The sequence below is a fragment of the Taudactylus pleione genome, unplaced genomic scaffold (assembly GCF_031769625.1).
Source record: "Taudactylus pleione unplaced genomic scaffold, aTauple2 ptg000127l, whole genome shotgun sequence".
Classification (NCBI taxonomy): domain Eukaryota; kingdom Metazoa; phylum Chordata; class Amphibia; order Anura; family Myobatrachidae; genus Taudactylus; species Taudactylus pleione.
Genome location: NW_028284529.1, coordinates 1,895,000 through 1,911,191, shown reverse-complemented (window position 1 = coordinate 1,911,191; position 16,192 = coordinate 1,895,000). Strand labels below are relative to the sequence as shown.

At 41.8% G+C, this 16,192-nt stretch overlaps 1 protein-coding gene across 3 annotated transcripts in view; it reads right to left on the bottom strand.

The window, feature by feature from the left end:
* FSD1L (fibronectin type III and SPRY domain containing 1 like) overlaps positions 1-15,938 on the bottom strand; it is a 116,593-nt gene extending 100,655 nt beyond the window's left edge. For 2 of the 3 annotated variants that reach the window (XM_088472597.1, XM_088472598.1), the window contains exon 1: positions 15,760-15,937. In XM_088472597.1, coding sequence (XP_088328723.1) covers positions 15,760-15,774 — 15 coding nt within the window. In that variant the 5' untranslated portion in view covers positions 15,775-15,937. Of the gene's footprint in view, positions 1-15,759 lie in introns of all 3 variants that reach the window. The other variant, XM_088472596.1, reaches the window with a different exon arrangement.
* Between the last annotated feature and the right edge of the window lie 254 nt (positions 15,939-16,192).

Below are 16,192 nucleotides of genomic sequence, written 5' to 3'. Positions count from 1 at the left end.
TAGTATAAAATTTTATGGATCAATAAAATCGACTGAAATTGAATTTAAATCGAACTGCAAAATCCATTAACAAATCCCTCATTTACTAGTATTCAATTTTCAAATCGAATTCTATTTTGGTCGATTTTAAGAAGGGATTTTGTGTTCAGTTTATGAAATCCCTTCAAAAGTCGAACCTCAAATCCCCATTAAAATCGAATGCAAAATCAAACTCAACTTCCTCATTACTTCCTATTGGCCCAAATGTATCACATGCACACTAAATAACAGGGGAAAACATTGGAAACACTTGGCACACTCTAGCAAAGTGAAAGTGATTTATGATTTCTTCATAACTATAATATACTCATCTTAAATATATATTTATATACATACATAACATACAGTATGTATGTATACAATTATATGGATATATATGGAATGGGTATGTTTGACCGCCAGACGTCAGCCCGGCAGTTCAAATCCCGACGCCGGCAGCCCGATGCACAAGATCCCAACAGCGGAGGTAAGTATTCCTAACCCTAACCTCCCCTACCCTCCTTTAGGGGTACCTAACCTCACCCCTTATTGCCTTAACCCTCCCTCGTAAGTGCCGAAACCTAAACCCCCCTCCCCGCACCCTAAACCTAACCCTCCAGGGGGGGTGCCTAACCCTAACCTCTTCCCCCTAGTGCCTAAACCTAACCCCCCCCCCCTTTCCCTAGCCTAACCCTAACCCCGCGGCGTGCCCTAAACCTAACCCCCCCATCCCTGGCTAAATACAAACTTACCCCCGGCGCTGGACGATCGGTCCATCGTCCTGTCGTGGTCCCGGCATCGGGATTAACATAGGCGTCAGCATTTCGACGCCTATGTTAGATCCCCTGCCGGGATTATGCTGTCGGTATTGAGACCGGCGGGCATGCATCCGCCGGTCTCATAACTGCATGCATAATACTGTATACATGTGTGTATATATATATATTTTTTTTACTTTTTTTTGTTCGCCTGGCTATATCAGCTGAACCCCGCCATGGGGGGGCCTGTATGTACCTTTGCTTTCAGGCTCCCAAAGAGCTTGTTGCGCCCATGAATACCGCAGGTAGATGCATGACATAGCATAGCCTTGAGCAGCCATTATTCATACAGCCAGACTGCCCCATATGCTTTTGGGAACTTTTAAAGGCATCACAATCAATTCCAGCCAACAGAATGGTGTTTAGAAGCTCAAACTCGACTGTCTCTCCTTATTATATTCATTTGGAGCTTTGAAGTTCAATTTTGAGTTTGATTTACATTAGATTTGCAAATTGAATGTTAGTAAATAAAGGGATCCTATGTTCGACTATGGGAAACCATCAATGTTTTGCCTACAGATGAGTCCACATACATCTAGCCTCCTGGCGCGTTAAACAGCTCTTTTAGTCGCGCCATGCCATGGCGTGACTTGGTAGCGCCAAGCGTCTTTTCGTGTGTCTTTTTACCTTCAAATGCGTCTTATTCGCACAACGATGTGAACAGATATCATTTTAATCAGCAGAAGCTGCTTGTGCTATCTATTCACATCGTTGTGCGAATAAGACGCATTTGAAGGTAAAAAGACGCACTAAAAGACGCTCAACGCTACAGAGTCACACTGAGCTCCCGCGTTGTGTGGCGCGACTTGTAGCGCACGGAGGATAGATGTATGTGGGCACATCTGTATATTCGATTTTGAGTGAAATTCAGTTTTCTGTTCGATTTGACATTTGATTTTGGCTTTAGTAAATCTCCAATATCAAAATCAAATGGAAATTGAACCAAAATCAAATGGCAAATCGAACAGAATCCAAAATCAAACATTACTAAATATACTCCCTGCTGTCCTTCAAGTCTGCTGCCTAGATATCATTCATAACGGACTCCTCCCTCTCCTTCACTCCTCACATTCAAAATATCTCGGCCAGAACTATTTTCATATTTATAATATGAAGTTTTCCAACAAACAATCATGAACTTCGATAGCCCATGGGAAAGCTTCATGTTATGAATATGAAAGTTGTTCTGGGCGCTCAGTCTTCATTATTTTAGGGACTCTGTAGAGTCTTGATACACATTTGTTTCACCTCCTTAATGGATTAACAGCTGAAGATTCTTCAGGAGTATATTAAACAGAGGACTAAGGAGGGGTGATTGTTTAATCTCTCAATCATTCCATTTGTCTGGTTTGCTGAAAAAATCTGTAGTAATGGAATATGTGGAATCTTAGCTCTCCTTAAATATCAACCTCCTATAAAGGCAGGGGACAGACTACACCCTGGGCATATTGGGCTCATTATAGTTATGTAGAACACCTTTATTTCAGGTATTTTATTTAGCTGAGAGACTTTTTTTTAGTTTTGTCATATAAATTCCTGCTAAGGGTTTACATTTAATTTCTCTCTCCCATGGTACATAGTACAAAAGTTGAATATTCCTGTATGAAGGAATTACTGAAATACCTTCACTGACAACAGCTGAATGACACAGTGGGTGGAGAGTCTTGTATGTACTAGCTACAGTATGAAGGGGTAAAATAGTTGTACATGATAACAAGCAGAAAGTCATTACAATGCTAAAGCCAGTGGTTCCCAAACTTTCTTCAATCACGGCGACTTACAGTATCAGCATTTTTTTCATGGCACCCCCTAGGTCAAAAGGAGAGATTTAGCAAACATTATTAAATTAAATAAATTGTGCTTACCTGTCATACTTAGGGTCAGTAATGTGGTGGTGGTGGACAGGGCTGCACAGGTTGGGTACGGGATGCTGACTCTCGAGATCCCAGCGGTCAGAATCCCAACAATGGCATCCCGACAGGGTTAAGATACCGACACCTGTCGGTCGGTATCCTAATCCTACCCCTCTCCTTACCCCTAACCCTCCCTCCCTGGTGCCTGAACTTAACCTCCCCCCTAGTGCCTAAACCTAACCTCCCCCCCCCCAAACCCTAATCCTAACCTCCCCCTCCCCACACCCTAATCCTAACCTCCCCACACCCTAAACCTAACCTTCCCACCTTAGTGCCTAACCCTAACCCTCCCTCTAGTGCCTAACCCCGCTACTTACCTTCAGGATGCCGGGATTCTGACAAGCGTTGGGATTCCTGCGCCGGCATTCTGATCACCAGAATCCCCGTGGTCGGTATTATGACCGCATCCCGGGCTGCACTTCTGTGTCCACATATTTATGATTGGCAGCAGCCAGCGCTGATTTTGCCTATCACATTGGCCATAAATAAATTGATTTGGTCCTGGTCCACCAACCCGTGGCACCTCTGAAAGTGACCCAAGGCACCCAGTTTGGGAACCACTGGCTTCGACAGTTTCAGGTAACAAGAGACAATGGGGCAGATGTATGAAGCTCTGGAAAGTGTTAAAGTGCAGAGTGATAAATGACCAACCAATCAGCTCACAACTGTCCAGTTACAGGCTGTGTTTGAAAAATGAGAGGTGGGAGCGGATTGGTTGGTCATTTATCACTCTGCACTTTATCACTTTCCACAGCTTCATACATCTGCCCCACTGGGAGTTAAGCCCCAAAAACTATTGAATTAGATCAGTCATAGGCAATGGCTACAACTTTGCAAACACTGATTTCTGCCAAAGACTACAGTAGATTAGAGAGTGTGTCCTATTACAAAAAAAAGTTAGTTGCCACGAGGCAAGATTAGTAAAAGTTTATTAAAATGATTAAGAAAAAAAGTTACACTGAGCTACAGAAAAAAAAAAAAAGGTATTTTCCCTCCAGCATTTCAGAGGTATTGGTTTACATACATTACCAATACCTCTGAATTTCTATTATCATGTAGGATTCAAGTATTTTTGTTGATTTTGCTGCAGTGTGCTGGAGGGAAAATCCCTTTTTTTTCTGTAGCTCAGTGTAAACCCCACCCTTTACGAGCACCTGTGCAATGTCATTAAGTTGATGTGAGTGACCACCATACTCTTTGTTTGTAGAATTGTGAGGCATGAAAGGAGCCAGCATTGGGAGGATGTGTTGGTCTGAATAGTGCCATTAGGAGGTTTCTGGGGTTCCTTCTAGGTGAGTCTGCTCTCAGCTTATACATGTACTGTTATTATGCAGTACATTAATTTGTAATTATATGACCCAGAGAGGGTGCTACTATTAGGTAGCAACAATTATTTTGGGGTGAGCGTTTGGGCGTGGGTCCCCCGAAGTTGCTCTGGCTGGGCCTTTTTTCAGGGCATCACCACTTAATTCACATAGATATGTTTTTATCACCTTTCTATTTGTTTGTCTATTATTTATGTAATTTTAACCCCTTACCATTAACACTTATTGATTTATCTTTACACAACTATACTTTACACTTCACTTTCACCTTTTTTCCATTTTTCGTGTGATGCCCTGGGGATGGTCCTTGGCTGGATTCTTTTGGGGTTCCCTGCGTCTCGGACGTGAACCCCATAATGTTAGGGACGCTGGTATAGAGGAGCCTTGACGTTGGCCCAGCGCTTATTCATATATTTGCAAATGTATGCAAACCAATACCTCTGAATTTCTATTATCATGTAGGATTCAAGTATATTTGTTGATTTTGCTGCAGTGTGCTGGAGGGAAAATCCCTTTTTTTCTGTAACCATGTTGTACAATCAGAAATAAAAGCACAAACTAGTTGTAATAACATAAAAGAATAATGCTGGCAAGGAAGAGCACTAAGGGATGGTTGCTCTGCTCCTGACAGTATTACTTAAAGGCTATTTTATCTTAATATCAGTCAGGACAGTGTTCACAAATGTCAGGTCAAAGATCACAGGTCAGTTTGGACGTTCTGTATAATGCTTACTTCCTGCATAGCCTGATTCACTTGGTTTAGCAGGGAAAGCAGATCTGGGTGGGGTTTGGCGCAGAACAGCTTGGTTCTATGAACCTGTCCTGAATTTAGTGTCATAGCTGTAAAATGAACTCTGCTCATTGGGATTATGAAAGATAAGCAAAAGATCAACACGGAGATTGAATAGTGAATTCTGCAAGCAGAGTAAAGCTTGTCAGACACTATGATCCTGCTGTTCAGCCTAAGAGCAAAGTGACATGATCATTGGATCACAGGTTGAAAGATTACCATACACAGAGGCCAACTTTGTTTGCGCATGATAATTATCCAGTCTATTTTGATCAGACTTATCTGGCATGTTTTGGGGATTTTGGGGGCACATGTCCTACAATATTGAGCCATCTGCTGATATGGCTGGCCAGCTTTCATGGCATCTTCATATAAAAAAGTTAGTCCTTTGACAAGAAAAAATGGACACATCGCTAGTTAATGCAAAAAATAGTCTATAAGTAATCTGAACTGCTCATAATTTGCTCATAAGGTTTAATAGCCTTAATTTGCCCCTCCCTCTCTGGCAATTAGTAAAACTGAAACGTAGATCCATGCAACCCATCTGCCCATTTCTGTTCCTAGAAACCATAGACCATATTTGATCCTTGGTTTTTAGTATAACCTTATTCCAAGTATATTTAATTTAATATCCCTTATCATATCAGCCTGGTATGCGTTTGGCATCCCGTCCGCCGGGATGCCGACGCTTACATTACCGGCACCAGAATACCGACGCCCACATCCCGACCGCCGGGATGCTGAAGGTAAGTAACTGGGTTGGGGGGGAGGGTTAGGGTTAGGTACTACAGGGGGTGTTAGGGTTAGGCACTAAGGGGGAGGGTTAGGTTTAGGGTGTGGGGAGGGGGAGGTTAAGTTTATGCACTAGGGGGGGAGGTTAGGTTCAGTCACCAGTGAGGGAGGGTTACAGTTAGGGTAGGAAGAGGGGGAGGGTTAACATACCAACCAACAAGTGTCGGTATGTTAACCCTGTAGGGATCCCAGCGTGGGAATTCTGACCGCCAGGACCCCGACTGTCGGTATTTCATACAGAATCCATCAGCCTCTACCACTTCTGTTGGAAGGCTACTCCACCGACTAGTAATTCTGCGTCAGATTTCCTCAAATCCTGCAACCATCCAGTTTTAATGCATGACCTATCAAACTCTTATTCCTCTTCTTCTATTATCACTTCTACAGCTATAAAAATGTTGGTATTTTTAGTCATTCCTGTTATTTATTTATTTTTATGTAGACCATGTACCATTTTATTTGCTGTATAGTAGAGTTTTTGCACATCTTCCTTATGCCATTCAGGAGATAAGGTTTCCAGAACTGAATACAGTATTCTAGCTAGGTGTGCTCTCCTCAATCACCTTGTTCTTTTTACTAACTCCTCCCTTTAGGAAACCCAGCATCACATTATTGCCCATTACTTTGCTACGTTGTCTGCCAACCTTTAAACCAATAGAAATTCTGATTCTTGGGGGAGGAGGTTCAATTAATCTGCATCGATACAATGCAACGTTTCAGCATCACACATTTTCAGGGAAACTTGCGAAGTCGGCACTACAATAAGGAGCCGATATGTCTACAGCCGGCACACCAGTGATGCCCAGCAACACATTAAATGAAATTGAATTCCCTCCTTAAGATCCCCATCCTCCTCATTCTTTACCATTATTGGTTGTTAACAATGACACACAACTGCCCATTTTGGCAGTGAACTATACACTCATTATCATAGCTCTATTCTAGCTAGATCATCAGTCATTTTGGTCACGTCACATCTATGTGTCACATACAAATTTATTGACTTTCCCTTTAATACCAGTAGCAGTGTCACCAATTAAGATATTAAATAGAACTGGTAACTAGTCTGCTTTAAATAAATTATTAAGCTAATAACACACATGAAACATACTTTCTGACAAATGTTGCATTCAATCTTATAAAACACATTGTCTACTTTTAAGTGAGAAATCACATTGGGCAAAAACATGATTGTGCTTCAGATGTCTGCAAATGTCTGATCAAATCCAGTACAATGCGCAATATACTTATATATATATATATATATATATATATATATATATATATATATAAAGATAATCGGGGGGCACTCAACGGGACTTGCACAGCTTTACGAATAATGAACCAGACGGAGCCGGTGTCTCTTGCCGACGTTTCAGCAAACAAATGCTTTTATCAAGCATTGCCCCCCGATTATCTTTACATATCCTCTCTGTTTGGAGTGGCACCAGGGCAGCTGGTATATTTAAGGAGAGTGCCGGACGCCTCTCCTTTGCTATATATATATATATATATATATATATATATATATATATATATATATATATATATATGTACCAGTCAAACATTTGGACACCTTCTCATTCAATGTTTTTTTTTTTAATTTAGATTATTTTCAACATAGTAGATTAATACTGAAGACATCAAAACTATGAAAGAGCACATATGGAATTATGTTGTAAACAAAAAGAGTGTTAAACAAATCATAATAGGTTTTAGGTTTTAGATTTTAGATTCCTCAAAGTAGCCCCCTTTTGCTTGGATGACAGCTTTGCACACTCTTGGCATTTTCTCAATCAGCTTCATGAGGTAGTCTCCTGGAATGGTTTTGAATTAACAGGTGTGCCTTGTCAAGAGTCAATCTGTGGAATACTTGGCTTCTTAATGTGTTTGAGACCATCAGTTGTGTTGTGCAGAGGTAGGGTTAGTACACAGTGGACACCACTATTTGACTACTGTTGTAATCCATATTATGGCACCAACCACTCAACTCAGTAATGACTGCCCATCATTACTTTAAGACATGAAGGTAAGTCGATACGGAAAATTTCAAGAACTTTGAATCAAACGCTATGATGAAACTGGCTCTCATGAGGACCGCCCCAGGAAAGGAAGACCAAGAGTTACCTCTGCTGCAGAGGATAAGTTCATTAAGAGTTACCAGCCTCAGAAACCGCTAATTAACAGCACCACAGATTAGAGACCACATAAAGTCTTCACAGAGTTCAAGTAGCAGACAAATCTCAACATCAACTGTTCAGAGGAGACTGCGTGAATCAGGCCTTCATGGTCGTATTGGTGCGAAGAAGCCACTACTGAGGATGAACAACAAGAAGAGAATTGTTTGGACCAAGAAACACAAGGAATGAACATCAGACCAGTGGAAATCTGTACATTGGTCTGATGAGTCCAAATTTGAGATTTTTGGTTCCAACCGCCGTGTCTTTGTGAGACGTAGAGAAGGTGAGCGGATGGTTTCTGCATGTGTGGTTCCCACTGTGAAGCATGGAAGAGAAGGTGTGATGGTTTGGGGGTGCTTTGCTGTTGACACTGTTGGTGATTTATTCAAAATTCAAGGCACACTTAACCAGTATGGCTACCACATCATTCCGCAGCGCAATGCCATCCCATCTGGTTTACGGTTACTGGGACCATCATTTGTTTTTCAACAAGACCATGACGCCAAACACACTTCCAGGCTATGTAAGGGCTACTTGACCAAGAAGGAAAGTGATGGAGTGCTGCGCCAGATGACCTGGCCTCCACAATCACCCAACCTAAACCCAATTGAGCTGGTTTGGGATGAGTTGGACCACAGAGTGAAGGAAAAGCAGCTAACAAGTGCTCAGCACCTCTGGGAAATCCTTCAAGCATGTTGGAAAACCATTCCAGGAGACTACCTCATGAAGCTGATTGAGAGAATGCCAAGAGTGTGCAAAGCTATCATCCAAGGAAAAGGGGGCTACTTTGAGGAATCTAAAATATAAAAACTATTTTGATCGAACACTTTTTTGTTTACAACATAATTCCATAGGTGTTCTTTCATAGTTTTGATGTCTTCAGTATTAATCTACTATGTTGAAAACAATTAAAATAAACAAAAACCATTGACTGAGAAGGTGTGTCCAAACTTTTGCCTGGTACTGTATATATATATATATTGTTTTTCACACAAAAACTAGGAACCACACACAGAAGGAGTAGTTGCAAGGACACTCACCAGATTTAGCAGAAAAATCGGGGTCGCAGTCCATGTACCAACGTTTTGGTCTAGACACAGAGCGCTGTCAAGGCATGCAATCCGTAAACAACAGATAAGTGAGCTATAAACTCACGCAGCATCACAGGAAAAATCAAAGTCAGCATGGCAGCCATCAACAAATGTACAGCGTCGAGCCCCAGGTATTTATACCCCTCCTACACCAATACTAATTAATATGTCCACACAGCTGGTATACAGACTCCAATAAAGGTTAAATATTCAGGACTCCATTTACTAACGAGTTTCTGCTGTTTAAACTCGTTAGTGATGATAAACAACTGTTCCTTATATTTATTATTGCATTTAAAGAGTTTGTACACATAAGTGGTATTTGTTAGCATTTCCATGGCAACCTTTATTTATGAATGAACGGTAATGATAACTTACCGTTCATTTCCTTAATTTAACTCTCCAGGTGATGGCTTCAGTTAAACAGTGCTCACAAGCGCTGTGGTTCGTCGAGTCCATTCAGTGTACAGCACCTGGCACCAGCCCCCTCCTTCTCTCCCCCCCCCCCTCCCCGTGGAGTGTACAACACCCGGCGCCACCCCCCCCCCCCCACCTGTGGACCAGAGCCGACGAAAAGTGCACAACTGCCGACGACCCCTCCTTCCACCCTCGAGCAGCAGCACTTGGCTGGCTCCATCCCAGCCTGCCTCCTCAGCCCAGCAAATAACACCAAGTACTGGGCTGGGAAGGAGGGTTCTGCCGAGCAGGAATCGTACAGTGCACCCATGCACTAAACTGGCCAGGAAGCTCACAACTTGCCCCACCACCAAAAAAAAATAAAAATAATAATAAAGACTGTGTCCGGTCTCACGGCTCATGTGCAATAATATTCACTTCAATGCGCATGCGCCAGACTCTAGTTTAAAAAAGATATACAGTGCCTTGCAAAAGTATTCACCCCCCATTTGCATTTTTCGTGTTTTGTTGCCTCACAACCTGGAATTAAAATGGATTGTTTGAAGGTGTGCATCATTTCATTCACAGAACATGCCTACAACCGTGAAGTTGTGTTTTTTTTTGTATTGTGAATCAAACAACATTTAGGACAACAGAACAGAAAACTTCAGCGTGCATAACTATTCACCCCCCTAAAGTCAGTACTTTGTTGAGCCACCTTTAGCGGCAATTACAGCTGCAAGTCGCTTTGGATAAGTCTATGAGCTTGCCACATCTTGCCCCTGGGATTTTTGACCATTCCTCAAGGCAAAACTGCTCCAGCTCCTTCATGTTGGATGGTTTCCACTTGTGAACAGCAATCTTCAAGTCTGACCACAGATTCTCAATTGGATTGAGATCTGGGCTTTGACTAGGCCATTCCAACACATTTAATGTTTCCCCTTAAACCACTCTAGTGTTGCTTTAGCAGTATGCTTCAGATCATTGTCCTGCTGGAAGGTGAACCTCCCAGTCTCAAATCACAGGCAGACTGAAACAGGGTTTGCTCAAGAATATCCCTGTATTTAGCACCATCCATCTTTCCCTTGACTTGAATCAGTTTCCCAGTCTCTGCTGCTGAAAAACATCCCCACAGCATGATGCTGCCACCACCATGTTTCACTGTGGGGATGGTGTTCTTGGGGTGATGGGATATGTTGGGTTTGCGGCAGACATAGAGTTTTCCTTGGTGGCCGAAAAGTTAAATTTTAGCCTCATTTGACCAGATAACTTACCTCCATACATTTGGGGAGTCGCCCACATGCCTTTTAGCAAACTGAAATCGTGTCGTCTTATTTTTATCACTAAGTAATGGCTTTTTTCTGGCCTCTCTTCCATAAAGCCCAGCTCTATGGAGTGTACAGCTTATTGTGGTCACATGCACAGATACACCAGTATCTGCTGTGGAACTCTGCAGCTCCTTCATGGGTACCTTTGGTCTCTGTGCTGCCTCTCTGATTAATGCTCTCCTTACCCGGTCTGTGAGTTTTGGTGGGTGGCCCTCTCTTGGCAGGTTTGTTGTGGTACCATGTTCTTTCCATTTGATGATGATGGATTTGACCGTGCTCCGGGGGATCATCAAACATTTGGATATTTTTTTATTACCCAACCCAGAATTGTACTTCTCAACAACTTTGTCCCTGACTTGTTTGGAGAGCTCCTTAATCTTCATGGTGTGATGCCTCTTACTTAGTGGTGTTGCAGCCTCTGGGGCCTTTCATAAAAGGTGACACTTATGGGGGGCATCCAGTAGACAATAAAGTTGAACGATTGAACGTTAATGATAAAATCATTCGATAATCGGTTGATAATCGTTCACACATCGTTTGAACATCGTTTGCAAATCGTGCAGTAATTGTTTCTAACGATGTACGATGCGCGCTCCCGCTGGTCGTTTGATCGTCTCCTCCATCGACTGAACATGCAGGTCAATTTCACTTGATTGCTTACAAATCGTTTACACATCGTTCACGCTGAACGATCAAACGATGAACCACTGTCTGCCCACTATAGCTGACAGCTCTCAATCACAGATTAAAACAACATAGTTTATTGTTAGATCTTTTGCAAATCGTTTGCAAATCTTTTGCAAATTGTTCAGAGTGGAAGATCATATTTCAAGGGAAACTTCAAGGGAAAATCGTTAAGAGGTTGGACAGGGATAAAATCGTCTAGTGGATGCCCCCCATTAGATTTCACACAGGTGGACTTCATTTCACTAATTATGTGACTTCTGAAGGCAATTAGTTCTGATGCAACCATCGAGGGGCTTCATAGCAAAGGGGGTGATTACATATGCACATGGCAATTTTCAGAATTTTATTTATAAAGATTCTTTTTAATATATATTTTTCTCATTTCACTTCAACAAATTAGGCTATTTTGTGCAAATCCATAACAGAAAATTCAGATTAAAAATAAATAAATAAATTACAGGTTGTAATGTACCAAAAAAAGTATAAAGCCAAGGGAGGGGGGTGAATACTTTTGCAAGACACTGTATATATCATCAGCGCTATATACATATGAAAAATAGCTCTGACATGACTTTTCTTCATTAGCGCTTGCACCGACCCGGATGATTGTTAAATAGTGATTGAGAAATGAAAATTACCACAGTGAGGGGAAAAGATAATTATCACTATTCTACTGACTCGTTAGTACTGTAAATGGAGCCCTAAGTACTTACATTGTAGATTCCAAGCTCAATCACCCCTCCAGGCTCAGATGCCACCCACGCCACTACGCGGATTCTTCCGCATGCGTCACCTGTGCTCCGGTGGTGCCCGACCTCAGCGTCAGGAACTGCACGGGTTTTAACACGTGCAGGGTGCTAGAACACTACTATAGGTATAGTTTCCTACATGAAACACATGCTGTATGTGTAACTTTTTAATCATCTACAGGTATATACTGAGGTTCCATGTACATATTTTGTACACAAGCTGATCTTGAATCATTTAATGATAACATATACTCTATATCCAATAATATTTCCTTTGTATGTTAGTAAAGGGCATTTATTTCCCACAGCCATAGATAATCAGCCCCCTACATACCCCGGCCACAATACCATAAGTGGTTTGAAATCACCAGAGGAAATAGCTATTCACGCAATCTGCTGACATGGGCATACAACATGGCTGAGAGGCCCAGAAATATGCACAGTATGTATTATAATCCAGTGAAGGTTAGACATTGGAGATTTTATCTAGACCTGCCTAAAGTTGTGTATCCACTAACAGACAGAGAAACGAGAGCACGATTACGACATGGTAATCGTGCTGTAGTTTCTCCGTCTGTGATGTGCCTACACTGAACGTTCAGTCATTCAGTGTAGGCACATCCATCATCCCCGTACATGCTGAACCTGATGTGATAGTCAGGTCGACCAGCATGTACGGGTAATGATAGATGTCTAAAACGACCAGCGGGCACGTGCATCGCTGGTCGTTTTTGACATTTAAATGCCTGATTTGCGACCAATTAATGAACAATTACAGTAAGGTCGCGTAGTGGATACGCACCATAAGTCTTGCACTATAATATGTTTTGCAGTATGGCACATTATATTTTGTTTGAGAGGCATGGGATCTGCATTTAAAATAGAAATCAACAGACCTGCCAAATCCGTTACCACGGCGGCTGTTAGCAGCTGTATACACTGCACAAGCAGCGCTAGGTCGCTAGAACATTATGGTGGGGCTCATCTAGATTGGGGGCAAGGTAAATAATTTAAGCTTTCTGCAGTAGTTTATATCATGCAGTGCTAATAAACTAGAATTAAATCCCCATAAAATGTTATATGCACGAATAGTAAAGCCTTTCTATTCGAACTCTAAAACTGATTCATAACTTACTGCATCATGTAGGACCTGATTCAAAGTTGCATGCCATTGCATAGCCGCTGCGACTCTGGACACAGCGGCTGTGCAATGATATGCTAATATAGCATCTGTGATCCACTGTTGCGCCTGAAGATGCAGCATTGCATCACTGTGTGAACATTGGTCATCTGAGTAACTTTCAGGTTACTCAGGATGGTGTTTTCATGCAGCTGAAGCCAGTGAAGCTGCATAAAAGGACACAAATGCCCCCATTTTCTGGGACGCTGCCTGATACCACCCCCAAACAGCCGTAGACTGTCAGTCAGGCTTCAGTGCCCGAGCAGTGTGAGCGAGTGAGCATGCACAGTACAGATCTTGTGCATGCACAGATCTTCAAACATCAGAGTTGTACACAAACTACCAGCTTTGCATACAACTCTTGAATAAGTCCCGTAATCCTGCAATGGGTGGAGTACCTAGTAATATTCAAGTAACTGCCCAATATTGGTAATGCAGAACAGCCACTATATAATTTCAGTTCAAAGAGCATAGACTACACTGCATCATACGCATGTCACTACTGGTCAAGGGAAGCCCTACCCACAGAGATAGTGACAGCATAACCAGTTATAAGAATTCCTGTCACTTACCACACTTGTAGCAGTATATGGCTGCCTGCCATACCAACACCCTACCTCATTATATCACTGCAACTTCCTTTCTGTAAAAGTTGACATCATAGAACTGATGTTAGTTAGTATTAATTTAGAGATACTGTGTAACTTACTTAAAAGTAGTAATCTCACATAGACTTCTTAAAAAACAAAACAAAAAAAAAAACACAAGTTATACCTTTTCAACATGAATCTGAAACATTCATTTTCCCATGAAGTTCCCCTATAATTCAATGTTCTCTTTGCAAAATATAATTGTGAGGTAGCATAATATAGCTGCCACTGGGAGTAGAAAAAAAGTTTAAGGTCCTGGGCAAATCACACGGCACCACCGTAAAAAATTTACTGGGAGCCCAATTCAAGATTCAGCAAACAATTGTTCGATATCCAGGTCAAGGTCCCAGATCCAGGCATGTAGTCTGCACATGGTTTTTGAGCTAGCCCACCGCAATCTCCAACAAGGGTGAGATTTCCTCAAACAGGACCCACATGGAAATAAGTATACATGATATCCAGTATATGGCCTGTAATTGTTTTAAACCTATTTATGCATTCTTCTGTGGTTTTACTTATGGTGTGAAATAAAAATATTGAACGTTTATTCACACTAAGTGTTTAGAAAAATGATTTGCATTTAAAAAATGTTTTTTTTATCTCTTACATATAAAAAGGTTGAATTTTTAGAAGAAAACTATCTTCAGGTTTTAGCGCCAATCATTACATACATTCTATTGTACTTTTACGTGATTTAGGAAGTGTTGCTTCCAAAAGGTAAGTAATAGGCTGCTGTCACTCTGTTTACTGCGCAAGAGGTGGTGTCACGGCTTTTTTGAGATACATACAGGGACTGCATTTTGCAAAGTCAAACAAAAGTTTGCTTTTAAATAATTTAATAGATCTTTTAAGGAAATTACGCTTATGACTAAAAATGGGGAAAGGCAGTGTACTTTTACTCTTCAAAACATTAACCATTAGTGATTATACAATGTAAACATTAACTGTACAGATGGTAACAGCATTAATTGGCTCAAGAGTTAACAACTGAACAAGTGTTCCTGGCTCTAGCATCCTCACCATAGGGCCAAATGGGACTTCAACCTTCTTTCTTCAGCTAACTAAAGGGTGTATATTATGCAACGGAGCATGTTGGACATAGAGCGTCTGCATCCTCTTGTTAAATAATTGAGCTGGTTTACAAAACTCCACCTGCTCCACATGGCACAATGACACTAGGATAGGATGGGAACAAGGCCGCAGATGGATGGAGGAGACTGCTGTTATGCCAGTCATGTCTAAAAAATCATTGTACAACCAACTTAGACAATTACCATTTATACACCATAATAACATTAAACAAAATCTATGCACAGTCATTACTCTATACATCCTGTGCTGCTAGGGATTCAGCAGAATCATTCACTTATGTATTGTATTTTCGATTCAGAAACACCTGCCAAGCAGCAGGAGGGAGATCAGCAAGAGAGGTCACATTTCCATGCAGTAAGTCTTGGTTATTGCTAGATGCTACAAAGCAATCAGCACATTACATGAGATAAATATCAGACATGATGCTAGAACATCACAGACACATCCGATCCACGCCCATGATGATGTCCCTGCATACTATCACAGGCAGCAGCAGCACTCTCACCCACCCATCCTAACCACTACACTATGCACAATAGAGGATTACGCCCATTGTGCCTGCAAGCCAGCATCGCCCGATTTCCATCACCCAGCGTTTCCTAAACCCCTTGGCAACAATGAATGAAAAGGCTGCTGCTATTTATATGCATATCCTTACACTGACCGTTATAGTGTGCAGCGGGGGCGGAGGTTGTGTGTGGTGTCAAATTCCCATTTATACATAACATTTAGCATTGTAAAGTATCTTACTTTTTGTGTGTCCATAGCCAGGCGCCGGGCTCCTCTAGGCTTCTGTGGAAGAGGATGCGTGAAGTGGATAAAGAAGAAATGACTACTTGTCTGATGAATGAGAGCGAGCAGCAGCCTCAGCTCCACCTCCTCCTTCAGCTCAGCTGCTGCTGCTGCAGGTCTCAGAACGCAGGACCAGAGAGAAAGCTGGATAACCACCGAGACTACATGGAGGGCGGGCTCAGAGTGTCTTCCTTCTGCAGCATAGAGTGGGGGGACAGTCAGTGCATTACACCAATCGCTTTGCCCTTTTATGAAGCAATCGTAAGCCATTTTGTTTGAGGGCAAATCTTTCTATTGTATTGTCATCAAACATTCTTTGCTATCGAATACAAACATGCTATGTACCACACACAGCTAACAAAGGGTGATAGATAGATAGATAGATAGATAG